General features: G+C 45.3%; 1 protein-coding gene across 1 annotated transcript in view; it reads right to left on the reverse strand.

Moving 5' to 3' along the window:
• The window catches only part of LOC121277722 (versican core protein-like), a 151,993-nt gene that overhangs the window by 122,940 nt on the left and 11,156 nt on the right, over nucleotides 1-17,897 (reverse strand). Inside the window, exon 2 of the mRNA XM_041187357.1 lies at nucleotides 279-400. Within this exon, the coding sequence (XP_041043291.1) occupies nucleotides 279-288 (10 nt within the window). The 5' untranslated portion in view covers nucleotides 289-400. The remainder of the gene's footprint in view (nucleotides 1-278; nucleotides 401-17,897) is intronic.

Consider the following 17,897-nt stretch of genomic DNA (forward strand, 5'->3'; position numbering starts at 1 on the left):
GGCCATGATCCCACTGAATGACAGTGGAACAGGCTCGAGGAGCTAAGTGAACGATTCCAGATCCTATGTTCCTGTACCCCATTCCTACTCCTTTTCTACCTTCCTATATCTTAAATTAGTCCTTTCTTTAGGTGGCCAAGGCACTTGCCTGATTAGGTGGGAGTCTCATTAGTGTACAGCCAGTCCACCAATAGGTCATGACCTGTTTCATCCTCAACTGCCTATCAACTCAATGCACTATGTCTTCTTTTTAATGTGCTTTTTGATTTAGTACCTACCGGTAGCCATTCACCAGGTCTTCACAGGTCGCATTATTTTCACAAGGTTCAGAAGCACACTCATTGACTCCGTGTTCACAGAAATCCCCTTCCCACCCTGGGAGGCAGACACACTGGTAGCTCTGAGAAAAAAAAAATGAACAGGCACTTGGATTAAAATGTCGTGAAAACAGCCCCCTTCCCTGCTAACATCAACCTAATTGTGCACTGCCATTTGCAAACTTTTCAAAACACAACAAGAGATGTTACTCGTGAGGGAGCAGACTGAGGGATATGCTGTATGGGCCAACTTGTGAGGTTAATCAATCAAAAAGAAAAAGAGTTATTAAGCCTATTGCTAAAAGTTTTCATCTTCCATGTTCTGGCAAGGTAACATGCGCAGCGTTTATTGTCAAACTCTCGACTGATTTATAAGAGAGATGATGAAGATCTTTCCCCTTTCAAATCACTGATTCCTACATATGAAATCTCTTACTGGAAGGCAGTTTCATCATTCATTTCTGCTACCCAGGTACATTTTTTTATTGATGCGTTTCACTTAGTTTCTTCTGTATAGTTTATTGTCCTCCCATGTCTCCTTGTTTCTCTAATGTTCAATTTCCTTCTCCATTCTGTCTCTCTCTGTGTTTCATCCTTCATTCTCTTGTATTTCTACATGCCATTTGCCACAAATTGGCATCCGCAAGATAGTTAACACATCTATTAAACCTGACAGCAGCTTTTTTGTCTTGGTTGTTGCCGCAAAGCACAACCCAGCAGGGCGGATCATGCTTTGATCAGCTCTGCTAACAGCAGACGTGGATGATCAAGGGTGTCTTCAACACCCAGAACTCACTGCATTGAAACACATATCTTCCAGTATCAGGAGCAGTGAAGCTCTGAACTTAAGCGGCTGTTGTGCGTTAGCACCCTGAGGAAGTCAGAGACCCTACGTGCACACAGGTGCTGTAGTTGCCCAGGAAGTTCAAACTTCTGACAGGCTGATTTACACTGTCCAGGGCCCTCCACGAACGTCCCTTTCAGTGATCTGTGTTGGACACTTCAGTTGGGTATGTGCTACTTACCCAGATACTTACCTTAGAAATATTAATTCCTGGTAAAACTCAGTGAATAACGGTGCAACTCAGCCCACCATCACAACCAACTACTCCACCTAACCCCATCGCACTCCCTAACCTGACCCGATGACTCCACCCAGCATCGCAACTGATTGGAAGATATGGGCCAATGTATTACAGATCAGCCTGGATAAAGAAAAAATCTGCCTTGAAAATCAATTGCCAGCCCACCCGTCATTTTGAAAGATCTAATTAACAAGCAATTAAAGCAGTTTAGAGTGCAATTAACTGGGACAAAACATTGCTTGTACCGTATTGCGCTGGGTGTGCAAGAAACACAGCTGGTAGGGGTCACTTTTTTTTGGAACTGCTGAAAAGGCGGATATAGAGGCTGCAGGGGTGACTATGTCTGACTTTGACTTCAGAGAAGGGTCTGATGAGACTTAGGTAATGTTGGAAATTATGTCTTTCATATCATTTTCATATGATTCAGGGCAGTTCCCTAGGGGAGGGGCCAAAAAAGGAAGTGCTTTTGTCATCACTGAGCATTGCACCATTTGTTCTGTGAAATGCTGTACCATATGGGAATTGTACATTCTGTTGGAGGCACCTCCTCCAGAGAGGAGGAGAGGAGAAGGAAAGGGTGGAGGCCAGCTGGCCAGGGGCAGGTACACTTGCTGAGCAAGGGGCTGTGGAGGGGAGGTAGAAGCAGGCAGGCGGAGATAGGTGAAGGCCCTATCTTGCCAACAAAGTGCACAGTGTCAGAATGTCCTACCTTCATATGACAGAGCGACTGTGCTTCCAAAGACTTCATCACATCCCTCTGTGACCTGCCTTCAGCTGAGATAGCCTTAAATTGTCTGGGTTACCACCCAATGCCTATGACCTTAAAAGTAACGGTGGCATTGATCTTCTTCGCCTCTGGGGTCATTCCAGGAGACCTCAGTGGGATCACCCAGCCTTCAGCACATCATTAAATGCAGGCCTTCACTGATGCCATGTCACGGCGGCACATCAGTATATTTTTTTTATACCTGACAACCCCAGTCAAGAGGAAAGAGCCAAAGGTTTTGCAGCCGTGGCTGGATTCCTACAGTTACAAAAGGTCATTGATTGTACCCTTGTAGCCATCAAAACAGCAGCTGAACAGCCAGGGGCTTTCATAAAGAGAAAAAAATTCCACTCCATCAATAATGAGATCACAATCAAAGAACTATACAGGTGTGTGCACGTTACCCGGGAAGCAGCCACGACACATACATCTTCAGACATTCCCAGGTACCAGGGATGTTTACCTAGATGTTTTCGATGGCTGGCTACTCAGCGACAAAGGATACCCCTTAAAAAAATGGCTGATGACTAAAGTAAGAAATCCATGGATGGAGGCGAAGCATTGGTACAAAGATAAACACGCTATGACCAGGGCCATCATCGGAAAGGTCATTGGTCTGCTCAAAGTATGATTCTGATGACTGGGCCAATTGGGTGGTGCTCTCCACTATGCATCAGCCAGAGTTTCCCTTATGTAGTTGTTTGCTGTGTGCTGCGCAACCTGGCCTTTTGGAGAGAGGAAGCCCTGCCAGAGGATGAATTGGAGACTGTCCGTTCCTCTGAAGAGGAGCCTGATGAAGAGGAGCATGAGCTGCAGCAGGTGACTGTGCAACCCGGTCCACGGGAGAGTCTGGATTCCTGTGAGACAAGGGAAGTTCTGATATTTAGAAAATTCCAGTCACTGAGTGTCTCCAGCTCCGTTGCACCGTCTTGCCTTTGGCACCTTCTCTACACAGCTCCCTGGTATGAACACCAGAAATGCGGAAGAGAAATGTGAGTCAACCAAATAACATCAAGTGGAGGGACCCACATAATCACAAACTCCCATCACAGCAGTAAAGAAATCCATATCCAAACCATCACCCAGAAATAATGCACAAAAGTAGTTGGACAATGATTTGAAAAGAAAAATCATTTATGTACACAATAACTCAGGACAATGATAAAATTTCACGAATAGATGTGTGATGAATGTGGATTTTCTTGAATCTTTTCTGGGTGCTATGGCGTGGTGATCCCCTCTCACTGTTGGCTGTGCTGGAGACAGGTTGATGACAATTATGCCCCTTTCCCTGGGTTAACGTTAGGTGGCCGTCCTCTGGTTGCCTGAGGCCATGAGGGTCCCGGCATGTTGGGAGCGACTTGCATAGTGGCAGTGGCTCACCTGTTGCTGTGGCATTCAGAGGCATCAGTGCCAAGGCAGAGGGGCAGAGGAGGGGTTGTCCCCGTCAGAGATGCTCTGAGAGGTACCCCCTGATGGCATCAGCAGCTGCTCATCTGCTGCCATGAGGTCCATTTGGCCCTCACTGCTTTCCTGTGATACCAGGACCTGGATGTGATTCTATGCTCCTCGTCTCCTTCTTGCCCTGGCTCAGGGCCCTCTTCCTCAGAGGCAAGGCGATGGAGTACATGTCAGAATGGATACCTGGGTATCATATCAGTGATCTGTTGAGTTTTGCTTTCCATGACAGTCGTCAGTCTCTCAATGGAGGAAGCCATGCACTCTGTAGAGTGGGCGATTGCAGTGTTCATGGCCTGCATGGACTCCTCCACTGTCCATGTGTGCCAGTGCACACAACACCTCTAGTTCTTCTGCCACATCTCCATGTACCTCAAACTCGACATCCAGCATTTGTTGTCTGACAGATGACTCATCATCAGGCCGGAGCTCACCATCTAGGTCAGCTTAAGCACTCCTCCGACTGCCAGAGGCCAGCTCCAACTCAGCCTCTGATAGCTGTTCGAGCGGCTGTGATGTGCTCTCATCAGTGTGTCTTTCCATAACAGCCGAACCGCATGTATCCACCAAGGTGCCTGTATCTGTGCTGGTGCTGGGTGCAGAGCAAGGATGTGACAGTGCACCTCCTGAGGCATTCTAATCCTGCTCAGAGTTAATGTTGGTCCCAAGGGGCTACTGCCTGCAGCTGCCTATGTTGCACCTGCACAGGGAACAGGAGGAATGTTAGGGGCATCTTTAACTTTCGAGTCAGGCTTCCTCATTGCAAACACTGGAACTACTGGAAGATGGGAATGTTTGAACCTTAGAGCCTTCAACATAGAGGCACATCCTCTTCCCCAATGTCAGGAAGCCTTCAAACTCACACACCACCCATGCTGCCTTCCTACCAGCTTGCCCATTTTCAAGCATCACCCCACCCAACCCTCCTCATACCCTTCAGAACTGTTTTCTGGGGCTATAAAAATGCATCCTTGGAATCTCATCATCCTGTGACCTTCCTTTTATCTTGCCTCGACCTATAGCCTGGCTCCATTCATTGGCAGCCAACTCCAGGATCTCTTCTGCGATGGGTGTCGGTAGGGCCAAATTCGAGACACCACCGGTCATTCTGCATCTTCTTCTGCAATTAAAGAGCGAAATTGTAATGATGATGACTCTCAGGTCTTCAAATGTATGGCTGTTATGTATTTTGTTGGCAACCCATTTTTCTTAGAGCTCTTTGTCAACTAACAAGTGTGGTAGCTCCACTTCTCACGCCCCCACCTTATGCCACACAGCGGCATGCATGCATCATGTGTGTCTTGTGTGTTGCCTTATACACCTGGGCAACACACAAAATAATCCCATAATGGTCCCACATCACATCATTCCATATACGTCCGTCTCCAGAATGGTAACGGACCCCCCTTTGCAGATCGCAGAAGGCCATTGAGTCTTTTGCGGCACTGCAGCCAGATTCTCCAGATGACCCAAGGCTGCTGACGTCCACTGTGACCTCCATCAGGCTGCTTTTGTCTAGATGGGAGGCCTCCCCTTCCCATCAGCAGGTATGCAGAGTTCCTGCCCATCACTTACAGCCTGGAAGAGGTTTGCAAGGAGTGATCATCAAACCTTGGAGCCATCTTGCTTTTCTGCCCTCCCCAACCGCTGGCTTCATTCTCTCATGAAGAGACAAAGAGTGTTAACAGCCTGAAGTTTAATTTCTCCCTAAACACTTGCTATTCATTGGGGGGATGGATCAGCTGCACTCCAATGTTATTTCTTTCCTGGCAAAGATTCTGAATGCTTCCAAACTAGCAGAACGGCCAGATATAGAAACGAGCTCTTACCTACTGTAATAGTTTACAGGAATTCAAATCCTTCAGCAAAAAATTCTTAAGTGTCCAAAGAATGCTTTCTGGTGCAGCTGCCACAGTCCCATGCCAGGGCTGCCTTTAAATGGGTGGCTGTGACCTTGTGACCTTGTCCTGGGTCACAGTCTGCACCTGCTGCTACCCAATTGCTGATTGGGTGTGCTGCCCATCGTTTCTCAAAGCTGTTGGCCGACACTCCGCCTGTAGGCTGTTAAATGGCCGCTACACATATTATGCGCCAACGGCGCAGGTGGGAGTCAGTGGTAATCCACTGACTTCCAGGTTGGACTCCCACCCACCGCCGAGGTCCGTGAAATTCAGCCCTTGATGTATTGCACGCAGTTCTAGCCTCTGCACCATAAAAAGAATATCAAAGCACTGAAGAAAGTACAGGTAAGAGTCACAATGATATGAGCAGGGTGGGCTCGTTTCTCTAGAAAGGAATAGGTTAAGCGGAGTCCTGGTGAAGGTCTCTAAAATTACAGAGGTCTGATGGAGAAATCATTTTCACTTGTAGGTGAGTTCAAAACAAGGAAAATTAAATGTAAGAAAGCCTCTAACAGATCAAGCAAAGCAGTTTGAGGAGAATATACACAATCGGATCCTATTATATATTTTATTCATAACAGTGGTTATGAGGCTTTCTTTTCTGTGCAACTGATGTGACATTAGCATTGACCATGATTACATGCAGTTTAAGATGAATGTGAAGATCTCAGTTATCTTGTCAGTTATTCGCCATAGAGCTCATTGGCGCCTGGAGTAAATGTCTCAACTGAAAGGTCACGGTTATTCTTGGAACCCTGATGAGAAGGGGTATGGATTCACGGAGGTAAGTTGAATCTGTGCACTTCATCAAAATTCAGGGAGGGGGGGGAAGACAAAAATATCCTTCCCCTGTTCCCCTCAGGTCTTCCCAAGTCACATGCAGTTTAAATCAAAAACGCACATTCATTCTCAGTCTCTTGGTCTCTCTCTACATACATTTAGACACAGATTCTCGAAACACTCCAGCTGTGAGATGGCTGTTACGTAAGCACTGACAGATGGCATTTGTGGTTCTCTATACACTTGTTAATTCCCACCAATGTAAAGAGGAATTTTGGCCATTTCTAATCAGAGTAAGGATTTCCCATCTAATAATACAATATTAAAAGTCAATGTTCCCTTCATCCAGACATAAAAATATGAGATAATCTTAAATCTTAAATGCCAAAGGAGGTCCCTGTAGACCATAAAGTAAAGATTTCTCCCTATCTTAGCATTTTACAGGTGTCCTGATAGGAAATCATTCTCTACAGAAACAGGAAATATGCTTCATCAACTCAGATCAGATCCCTTAAGTAGATATAAAAAGTCAGCGTTATTGTCCCTGTTGATGGAATCCCTATCTAATTCTGGCACTGGCACTTATCAAATCAGCTCTTCTGTGGTCTCTGCGTTACAGGAACAAATCACGATGAGCATAGAGAGATGGAAAGAAAACCGTCATCAGAAAATTTGAAATCAGCATTTTTTTAAAAAAAGGCAAATAGATCTACACTCATTGGAGTTTGGAAGAATGAGAGGTGATCTTATTGAAACATATAAGATCCTGAGGGGACCCAATAGGGTGGATGCTGGAAGAATGTTTCCATTTGTGGGGGAGACGAGAACCAGAAGACATCGTTTAAGAATAAGAGGTCTACCATTTAACATTGAGATGAGAAGCAATTTTTTCTCTGTGGGTCATTAGTATGCGGAATTCTCTTCTCCAGAAGGCAGTGGAGCCTCGATCATTTAATTCAATCAAGGTTAAGTTAGACAGATGTTTGATAGGTAAAGGAGTCAAGGCTTATGGGGGCAGACAGGAAAGTGGAGGTGAGACCAGAAGCAGATCAGCCATGATCTTATTGAATGGCGGAGCAGGCTTGAAGTGCCAAATGGCCTACTCCTGTTCCAAAGGCCTATGTTCCTAACAGTTACATCGTATTTAACTCTTTGAAATTATCATTGAAGGCAAAGGTCTGTACAAGTTCAAATAGAGAAGTTATAAATTCCTAACTAGAAAGCATAAAACTTGCCTTGGTCTTACTGTAATAATTGCTGTAAAGATGAAACTGAATGATGTTTTCAACTCTTTCACAATGCTGTTGAGATACTTTTGCAAAAAGCAACGTAAACAAGATGACCAGCCGAAACCACAGAAGTTTACTGCATAGGAGCAGGCTATTCTGTCCATCAAATCTTTCAATGATGTATGCATTAGCCACCTTTGTGATATATGCAGAATATTGACTGACACCATAGGTGAGTTCTTTGCCAGTCTGGAAGAAGCTGCTGTCAACACAAAATTGAGCACCACTGATCTTGACTATCACCAGCAGTGCCAACCTTATGGTATAGATTGCCCTTGCCACAGGTGGCGCAGCTCAGCAACTGACTGTTCGATGATGCATGTCCACACAGACAGTTCCCTACTGTTTTTGCCCGGTATGTGTAAGATGACCTGTCTGGTGATACCTGGAGGTAGTTCAGGTGCCTGCTAGTAACCAATGTAAGAATACAGATTTGTTTTCACCTTGTTTTTAAATATGGAGTGAAGACGTAAGACGGAATGAAGTATGGTAAACAACAGGGTAAGTCAGCACTGGTTTAAGCTGCGTGCTTGCAGATTCTATTTTGGATCACTGTGACACTCTGGACTAAAGACATAGTACAGGAAAAGCAAAGTTAGGAGACAAAGATTACTGAAAGAACATCCTGGAATTTCCTCTCATCGCTTCTTCCACTGTAATTTGCCCAGTATCGACATAAATGGCACAAAAGATTGTGGAATTTTAAAGGTAGATTGCATTAAGTGCGACTTGAATTTTTGTGGTCTTTTGCGATAGTTTAAAAAGATCAAGCTAGAAGCAGAGTCTACTTGCAAATCTGGCCATGCCCCGCAGAGTAAGTTAATCACATCAGGAGTTCCAGCTGCTTGTGTTCGTTTGTGTGCCTTCGAGAATGCTCCATAGAATTAAACTGGTTCTTCTGGCCACAAGGGCTCTAAACGGCATATTTAAAAGGTTTTGAGCTTGTTTTCAATCATTGAAGAACTCATTCAGGGCAGGGGTAGTTGGAAGGGTGTAGTCGGGGGTGGGTTTGGGGGGTTGGGAGGGTAGTCAGGGGGTCCAGCAGGGGTTTGTGGGGATGGGGTCAGTACAATAGCCAGCCAGGAGTTAGAACTGGCTTTAATCCTTCTAACATTTCATGGGTAACTATTCTGCTAGGTGAGTCAGAACCATCCAAAGTCTCTGGCTTTAAACCAGAGTTTCGGACAGTTCCAGACACATCAGACGTTGAAACTTCCTGGGCAATTCCTGTGCAGTCCTTGTGTAGGGACAACCAAGGAGTCCCCCAGCGTATCTTCCAAGGCACCTCTGGAGTACAACCACCCGGAGAACTGAGGATCTGGGCCATTAACTCTGTTTCTCTCACCACAGATGCTGCCTGACATGAAGTGCTACTTCCAGCGTTTTCTGTTTTGCTTTATTGTTATTCATGATTGATTAACTTAATTGAAGTGTTTTGATGAAGTAACAAAGAGGGTGGATGAGGACAGTGAAATTAATGTTGTGTGTATGGACTTTCAAAAGGTGTTTGATAAAATGCCACAGAATAGAATTGCTTGCAAAATCATGCAGTTTCAAAGTGGATGCGAGGACAGAGAGGCCTAGGATTGAAAATTTGGCCCTATGTCCAATTTTGGTCTCTAGCCTTCTGTCGTGAAGCTATTAATGTATATAATATTTTGGAAAATATTTTCTTTTAAAATAGAGGTTTTCTCTGTGGGTGTGTCTTATTTGGATTAAACCAGCTAGTCTTGGTGCATTGATATGTACTAGTTTTGATATGTAAGAGAGATAGAGTGCATTTGCATTTTTTGAATAGAGCATTCAAGAAGTGAGGTGAAAGCTTGATGCCGATCTAGCAGAGACCAAGCCATATGTTTTTATTACTAATAAAATTGGTACTATAAAAAGGGGTTTCATTGTTAAAAGGTGAAGTTCAAAGAGGTTGTTGATACAATGAGAATATGAATTCAATCAATGCTGGTAGGTATAACTTCAGTAGTTTTCGGGTGTGCAGAGTGGAGGCAATATAAGATCAAAAGGCAGCTGCAAGCCTCCAACTGGCTCCATAGTGAAAGAACCTCATTCTGAATTCGTAAGGTGAAAATGCTTTGCCTGGTGTTTGGTTAAGTCTATGTTGCTGTTGCCTTAATGGAGATTAGTTTGGAATTTGTTAAAAGTTATGATAGTAGTAATTTGTAGCCATATGTACATATATTTTAATCTGTGTAAGTTACTAAAATGTTTCATTGAGTTTAAAGTAAAACCTTGAGAACTAGTGGTCTGATTCCTGAGTTTAGCGTCACATCTCAAACATAACACTTAAAATTATTGGTTATGACAGTTGTTTAAAGTTTCCCCCTGGGATGTTTTGAATAACTCCGCTTTACCAACAGCATCGGTCATAACACCTTCAGGCACAACATAAACATGTTACCGATGCTACAGCAAAGATTAACTCAATAGATTCCAAGGATAAGGAACTTCATTTGCATAAATAGACTGGAGAAGCTGGGGTTGTTCCCCTTAGAACAGAGAAGGCTAAGAGGAGATTTGATAGAGGTGTTTAAAACGATGAATGGTTTAGATAGAGTAAGTAAAGAGAAACTGTTTCCAGTAGCTGTTGCGTTGACCAATGCCTATGTTTAAGGTGATTGGCTAAAATACCAAAAGTTACCTGAGGAAAAAATATTTTTTTATTTCTGCAACAGAAGGCTGACCATATGATGGTGGATATAGGTTCAATGGTAACTGGCAAAACAGAATTTGATCACTATTTGAAGGAGGATAGGTTGCAGAGGTATGGGATAAGAGCTGGGGTGTAGATCCAACTGGATTGCTCTTCATATGAGCAGGAGGGAACTCAATGGGCCAAATGGCCTCCTCCAGTATGGTTCGAACAACATTAGAATAGAGCAATAACATTGAAACAGGATGCAGCAAGAGTTAGGTCACATGCAGGTTAAGTATAAAGATACCGGTTTGCTAAAACAATATGAACAAGCATGACAAAGCAAAACTCAGATCGGAACCTGCATTCCCTTCAAGGAGAGGTTTCAGCAATAGCTTTACCAGGCAATGGCTTCTGCTTCATTCCTGAGGAACTCTCTACACTTGACCTGTAGTATTGAGCTGTAGTATTGTCTTGTACTGTTTCACAAGTGGTCTTCAGATAAACATTTTGAAACTATGGCCCGAATCTTCTGAGGAACAGCAGTCACTGTCAGATTGTCACTTCGCTCCTAATTTTTTCCGTCATGCCAGTGCTCCGCATTTCTGGCTGGGACTTCCGACCCTGGCTTCTCCAGAGCATACCTGAAATGGCACTGGCTCAACAGGGGAAGTCAAGCCACACTCCTTTTTAATGGCACTAGCCGCTGGATTCCAGTAAGTAAGGAGCTTAATATCCCAAAGTTTCTTTGAAAAGCTGCAGAGAGAAGATAAATGGATAGGGTGGGTGAGGGGGTAGGGTCGGTGAGGGGGTAAGGTGGGTGAGGTAAGATGGGTGAAGGGGTAGCTGGGTGAAGGGGTAAAGAGAGCGAGGGGGTAAGGTGAGTGAGGGGTAGGGTGGGTGAAGTAAGTGGTAGAGTGGCAGGTGGGTGAGGTGGTAGGGTGGCAAGTGCATAGGGTGGCAGGTGGATAAGTGGGTAGTTGGGTTGATGTGGGTGGGTTATTCAGGTTGGAAGGAGATTTTGGGTCGGGTCCCGGGTGGTTGGGGGGGTGCAACCACGTAATAATGGCTGGTCAGGCTTGGCTGTTGGGGTCAGTGAGCAGAGGATAGACTAGGGTCCAGGGGGGATTGGGGGATCGGGGGCATTCGGGGGGTCGGGGAGAGTCAGGTGGTGGGGGCTGGTCAGTTCGGGCTGCTGGGGAGCCGGGAGTCAGGGGATAGGTTGGGGGTCGTGGAAGGAATCAGGTGGTGGGGCCTGGTTAGATCAAGTCTGGTGGAAGTGAAGGGGTGAGGGGATAGTTAGGAGGTTAAGAGGTGTGTCAGGGGGTTCAGTTGTATAGTTACTCAGGATTAGACTACGATCTTTCTGTCTAACATTTCCTGGGTAACTGCCCAGATAAGTAAGGTGGAACTGTCCGAAGTCTCTAACTCTAACTCAGAGTTAGAGACTTTTTTGGAGGGTCATGGGAAGCGGAGGAATTGATCATCAGAAGTTCAAACATCCCAGGTAATTCCCATGGAGTCATGTTTTGGGACTTTTGAGGGTTCCCATACCCCATCTTCTGGGGTACATCTGGTCCCTGACAATCTGGGGTCTGCAAGATCTGGGTGATTCATTAATTTAAGGCAGAAAGACATGCACTCAAATAACACCTTTCACTAGGTCCCAAAGTGATGCACAGCTGATTAAACCCATCTGAAGTGTGATCATTGTTGTAACACAGCAATCACGGCAGCCAATTTGCAGACAGCAAGTTCCCAGAAACAGCTATACAGCAGTGATAAAGGCCAGGTAATCTGTTTTAATGCTGTTAGTTGGAGGATAAATATTACTAGGGCATTGGGGCGAACTCCCCTGCTCTTCCATGAATAGTGGCCATGGGATCTTTTGAATCCACCTGAGAGGCCACATGGACCCTCAGTTTAACAGCCCATTTGAAAGGTGGCAACTCCAACAGTGCAGCATCCCTCCATTTGTACACTAGTATATCTGCTTAGATTTTGCGCTCGAATAGCTGGATTGGGGCTTAAACCCAGGAACTTCTGACCCCAAGGCGAGGCTGCCAACTGAGCCAGGATTGATACCAGTTAATTTTTAGATATATTACTTGTCTCCAGTATCCAGGACTCTGTCATCAAAAGGGTAATAACTGTTCAACAGCCCTGTCATCCCTTTTGTATCCTGGGCCATTTAAAGTATAAAGCACAGTGATTGGGGAGCTGTCAAAGAGAACATTAATGGTAATATAACATTGACTTGCTCAAGAGCACTGCAACTGATATATGTTGTAGAACGCCCTGAGGTAATTGTGCATATTGGGACCAGGAGGCACATTACTGTTGCTGGCTTCTTTTCGAGATTTTCTTATTCTAGCTACGGGTTTTAGTACTACCAAGTTCTCTGTGACGCCAGGAACAATAATTCCATTGCTCCTTTTTTTTATTCATTCATGGGATGTGGCCTTCGTTGGCTGGGCCAGCATTTATTGCCTATCCCTAGTTGCCCTTGAGAAGGTAGTGGTGAGCCGCTTTCTTGAACTGCTGCAGTCCATGTGGTGTAGGTACACCCACTGTGCTGTTAGGGAGGGAGTTCCAGGATTTTGACTCAGCAACAGTGAAGGAACGGCGATATATTTCCAAGTCAAGATGGTGAGTGGCTTGTAGAGGAATTTCCAGGTGGTGGTGTTCCCATGTATCTGCTGCCCTTGTCCTTCTAGATGGTAGTGGTTGTGGGTTTGGAAGGTGCTGTCGAAGGAGCCTTGGTGAATTCCTGCAGTGCATCTTGTAGATGGTACACACTGCTGCCACTGTGCGTCGGTGGTGGAGGGAGTGAATGTTTGTGGATGTGGTGCCAATCAAGAGGGCTGATTTGTCCTGGATGGTGTCAAGCTTCTTGAATGTTGTGGGAGCTGCACTCATCCAGGCAATTGGGGAGTATTCTATCGCACTCCTGACTTGTGCCTTGCAGATGGTGGACAGGCTTTGGGGAGTCAGTCAGGAGGTGAGTTACTAGTTGCACTATACATAGCTTCTGACCTGCTCTTGTAGCCACAGTATTTATATGGCTAGTCCAGTTCAGTTTCTGGACAATGGTAACCTCCAGGATGTTGATAGTGGGGGAATTCAGTGATGGTAATGCCATTGAACATCAAGGGGCAATGATTAGAATCTCTCTTGCTGGAGATGGTCATTGCCTGACACTTGTGTGGTGCAAATGTTACTTGCTACTTGTCATCCCAAGCCTGGATATTGTCCAGGTCTTGCTGCATTTGGACCTCTTCAGTATCTGAGGAGTCGCGAATGGTGCTGAACATTGTGCAATCATCAGTGAACATCCCCACTTCTGACCTTATGATACAAGGAAGGTCATTGATGAAGCAGCTGAAGATGGTAAGTCGAGGACACTACTCTGAGGAACTCCTGCAGTGATGTCCTGGAACTGAGCTGATTGACCTCCAACAACCACAACCATCTTCCTTTGTGCTTGGTATGACTCCAACCAGCTGAGTGCTTTCCCCCGATTCCCATTGACTCCAGTTTTGCAAGGGCTCCTTGATGCCACACTCTGTCAAATGCTACCTTGATGTCAAGGGCAGTCACTCTCCCCTCACCTCGGGTGTTCAGCCCTTTTGTTCATGTTTGAACCAAGGCTGGACGAGGTCAGGAGCTGAGTGGCCCTGGCAGAACCCAAACTGGGCCTCAGTGAACACATTATTGCTAAGCAAATGCTGATTAATAGCACTGTTGATGACCCCTTCCATTACTTTACTGATGATCAAGACTGATGGGGCAGTCATTGGGTGCGTTGAATTTGTCCAGCTTTTTGTGTACAGGACATACCTGGGCATTTTTCCACATAGTTGGGTAGATGCCAATGTTGTAGCTGTATTGGAACAGTTTGGCTAGGGGCACGACAAGTTCTAGAGCACAAGTCTTCAGTACCATTGCCGTAATATTGTCAGGACCTGTAGCCTTTGCAGTATCCAGTGCCTTCAGCCGTTTCTTGATGTCACATGGAGTGAATCGAATCGGCTGAAAACTGGCACCTGTGATGCTGGGAACCTCCAGAGGAGGTCTTTACCCTTTATGTAAACATTGTCACCCTGGTCTAATCTAAAAGTGGGATGAATAATTTAAATCACATACTTTATAGCTGCAAATTCATTGAATAAATGATTACATTTATATATTAAATATTATCTGGAAAGAAACCTAAAATACGCCAAACATGAGCTAAGAAAAATTTTTTAAAAATTTTGAAATTCTCTTCCAGCCTGGCTGTATACAGGAGAAACAAGTTTCCATGTGACCTACCAGGCAGTCCTTAAAGGGACAACGACAGTCCAGCACCAACAGGCATTTAAAATAAATTTATGTGAATGCGTAGCCAAGACAAGTCCCCTATTGACCCCCCTCTTCAAAGAAGGTGGGCTGCTGCCGATTGCTGCTCAGATTGCCACCTTGTCTCTCCCCCCACCCCGCTCAATATGTACCCTTCCCAATCACCGCCAGCATTCCCCTCCCAAGCTCCCTCCCACCCATTTGATGATTCACATGGGGAATGTTGCTGGTGTCTGTGTCTCTATCACTCAATCTTTGAGCCTTCTTCATCATTGAGCTCTCTGAGGGCACCTTTTAGCTGTCCACAGCTCGATGATGATGTGATCTGAGGCCCAAACATGGGAGTCTTGGGACCATCAATTCAATTTGCTCCCTGCGACCCTTCCCCTCCACTTGCATTTATGATCATGCTTGAATGTTTAGGCCAATACATTTAATGAGCTTTTATTAGTTCAGGAAGTAACAGTCATGCCACACAAGTACCAGGCAACAACCATCTCCAAGAAGAGAGAATCTAACCATCTCCCCTTGACATCCAACGACATTACCATTGCTGAATTACCATCGCTGAATTCCCCACTGTCAACATCCAGGGGGTTACCATTGGCCAGAAATTGAACTTGACCATAAACACTGTGGTTACAAGAGCAGGTCAGAGATTGGGAATCCTGCAACGAGTAACTCACCTCCTGTCTCCACAAAACCTATCCACCATCTACAAGGCTCAAGTCAGGAGTGTGATGAAATACTCTCCATTTGCCTGGATGAGTACAGCTCCCACAACATCAAGAAGCTCAACACCATCCAGGACAAAGCAGCCCGTTTGATTGGCCCACCATCCATCACCTTAAATGTTCACTCCCTCCACCATCGACACACAGTAGCAGCAGTGTGTACCATCTCTAGGTTGCACTACAGCAACTCACCAAGGCTCCTCTGACAGCACCTTCCAAACCCACGACCTCTAACACCTAGAAAGACAAGAGCAATAAATGCATGTGAATCCCACCACCTGTAAATTCCCCTCCAAGCCACTCACCATCCTGACTTGGAACTAGGCACTTTACAGCCTTCTGGACTGACTATTCAACAACTTTAGATCTTGAACTCCCTCCTCCATCCCCACCTCCTTTCTGTTTCTTCCCCCTTCCTTTTGTTTTTTCCAATAATTTATATAGATTTTTCTTTTCCCACCTATTTCCATTATTTTTAAATCTATACCTTTTATGCCCTGTTAGTCTTTCCACCCCAGCCCCACTAGAGCTGTACCTTGTGTGTCCTGCCATCCATTCTTAATTAGCACATTCATTTAGATAATATCTAACATCTCTTTGTTCTTTTGTCTGTGACATCTTTCGATTATCTGCTCCTATCACTGCTTGCTTGTCTCTACAACCACACCCCCCTCCACTTCTCCCCCCCCACCCCCCCACCTTAAACCAACTTATATTTCACCCCTCTCCTAATATTACTCAGTTCTGTTGAAAGGTCATGAGGACTCGAAACATCAACTCTTTTCTTCTCCACCGATGCTGCCAGACCTGCTAAGTTTTTCCAGGTAATTCTGGTTTTGTTTCTGACTTGGAACTATATTGCCGTTCCTTCATTGTCACTGGGTCAAAATCCTGGAGCTCCCTTCCTAACAGCACTGTGGGTGTACCTACACTACATGGACCACAGCGGTTCAAGAAGGCAGCTCACCACCACCTTCTCAAGGGCAATTTGGGCTGGGCAATAAATGTTAGCCTAGCCAATGATGCCCATACCCCGTGAAAGAATAACTACTGTGTTAAATTATTCAATAATTATCTGCAGCTCAAAGATTGAGGAGGAGATGGAGATGAAGAAAAGCAGGAGAAAAAGAAGGGTATTTGCAAACAAGAGCAAATATTTATAAAGTGCCTTTAACTTGGAAAGGTATCCCAATGTGCATCACAAAGGAGTTATTAAAAAATATGTACCTAACAAAAGATGAAGATACTGGGCTGAATTTTATCTGAAAGAAATCAGTGGGTTTTGGGCTGGGAGAAGGGTTGAAGTCTGATAGGGTGCAAGTCGTCTCCAATCAACCCATTTCCAGCTTTCACTGAGGCACGAAGGTGGACTGGTGATCAACCCCTCCATGGGTTTGGTTGGAACTTTAAATATGACAAGGTCATGAGACCCATTGTCATGCAGGTTTTTAACTTTAAAGGTTGTCAGATGGGTTTTCCAATTGTCAGGTAACCTGGGAACTCCCTCGAAGCAAGGACTTGGTGGGTTCAGGAAATACAGCCTTCAAACATACCTCCTGGTACCAGCCTGTGAAGCCTCAGTGATCAGCCGCAACATTATGGGGGTGGGGGGCAATGGTCTTCTCCTGGAGGTCCCTGATATGACCAAGAGGTCTCTGACCTCAACCACCCTCACCCGTCCCATCATTAGGTCCTGATCCACCACTATCATTTATCCTGGATCCACCAATCTCGGTCCAATCAACTCCTCCTGCTCCCTCCTTTGACTGACTACGCACCCAAATTACTGCCCCCAGCCCGATTGCTGCATTCCCAGGTCAACCTGTCCCAACCCCCCCAATTGACCTCATCTATTAGATCAACATCATTATCACCCCTCCCATTCAATCCCGAAGCCCCCGGCCAAGGTTTACCTGCTGCTGTGATTGTCACTGATTCCCCACCTGACTGTTTGCTGAAACAAAAACAGAATTACCTGGAAAAACTCAGCAGGTCTGGCAGCATCAGCAGAGAAGAAAAGAGTTGACGTTTCGAGTCCTCATGACCCTTCAACAGAACTAGGTGAATCCAAGGAAGGGGTGAAATATACTGAGTTTGTCAATCGACCTGGCCTCCAGATAAATGGCTGGATTTTACAGCTTCAAATTGGGCAGGCCACCCTCTGCGTAAATGAACGCGGCTAGATGGCATCAGGTCGGCAATCCGAAATCATCACGCCAGACACCGATATATTGGAAGGCGAGCAGGTGCAGAAATCAGAAGCCTGCCTGCCATTTTTACGTAACCAATTAACAAGCTACTGAGCATATTAAAGAGCCAATTGTTTAGAATTTTTCATTGCTTGCTCCATTTTTCAGGTGTCAGATGGGAAAAAGTTTGAAAGTTCTTTAAGGCAGGAGATGGTACAAGAGAAGGCCTGCCACTGGGACCATGGCTGCATGCAGCAGCAGAGGCTGCTGGTGAATGTAGCAGCATTTGTATGTTTTTTGACTTATTTTATTCATTGTTTCGAGCCTGATGTAAGGAGTAAGGAGAGCTTGAGAGGGCAGGGGGCCTTTAAATTAGTGGCCATGGCC

The sequence above is a fragment of the Carcharodon carcharias genome, chromosome 5 (assembly GCF_017639515.1).
Source record: "Carcharodon carcharias isolate sCarCar2 chromosome 5, sCarCar2.pri, whole genome shotgun sequence".
In the NCBI taxonomy this organism is placed as follows: Eukaryota; Metazoa; Chordata; class Chondrichthyes; order Lamniformes; family Lamnidae; genus Carcharodon; species Carcharodon carcharias.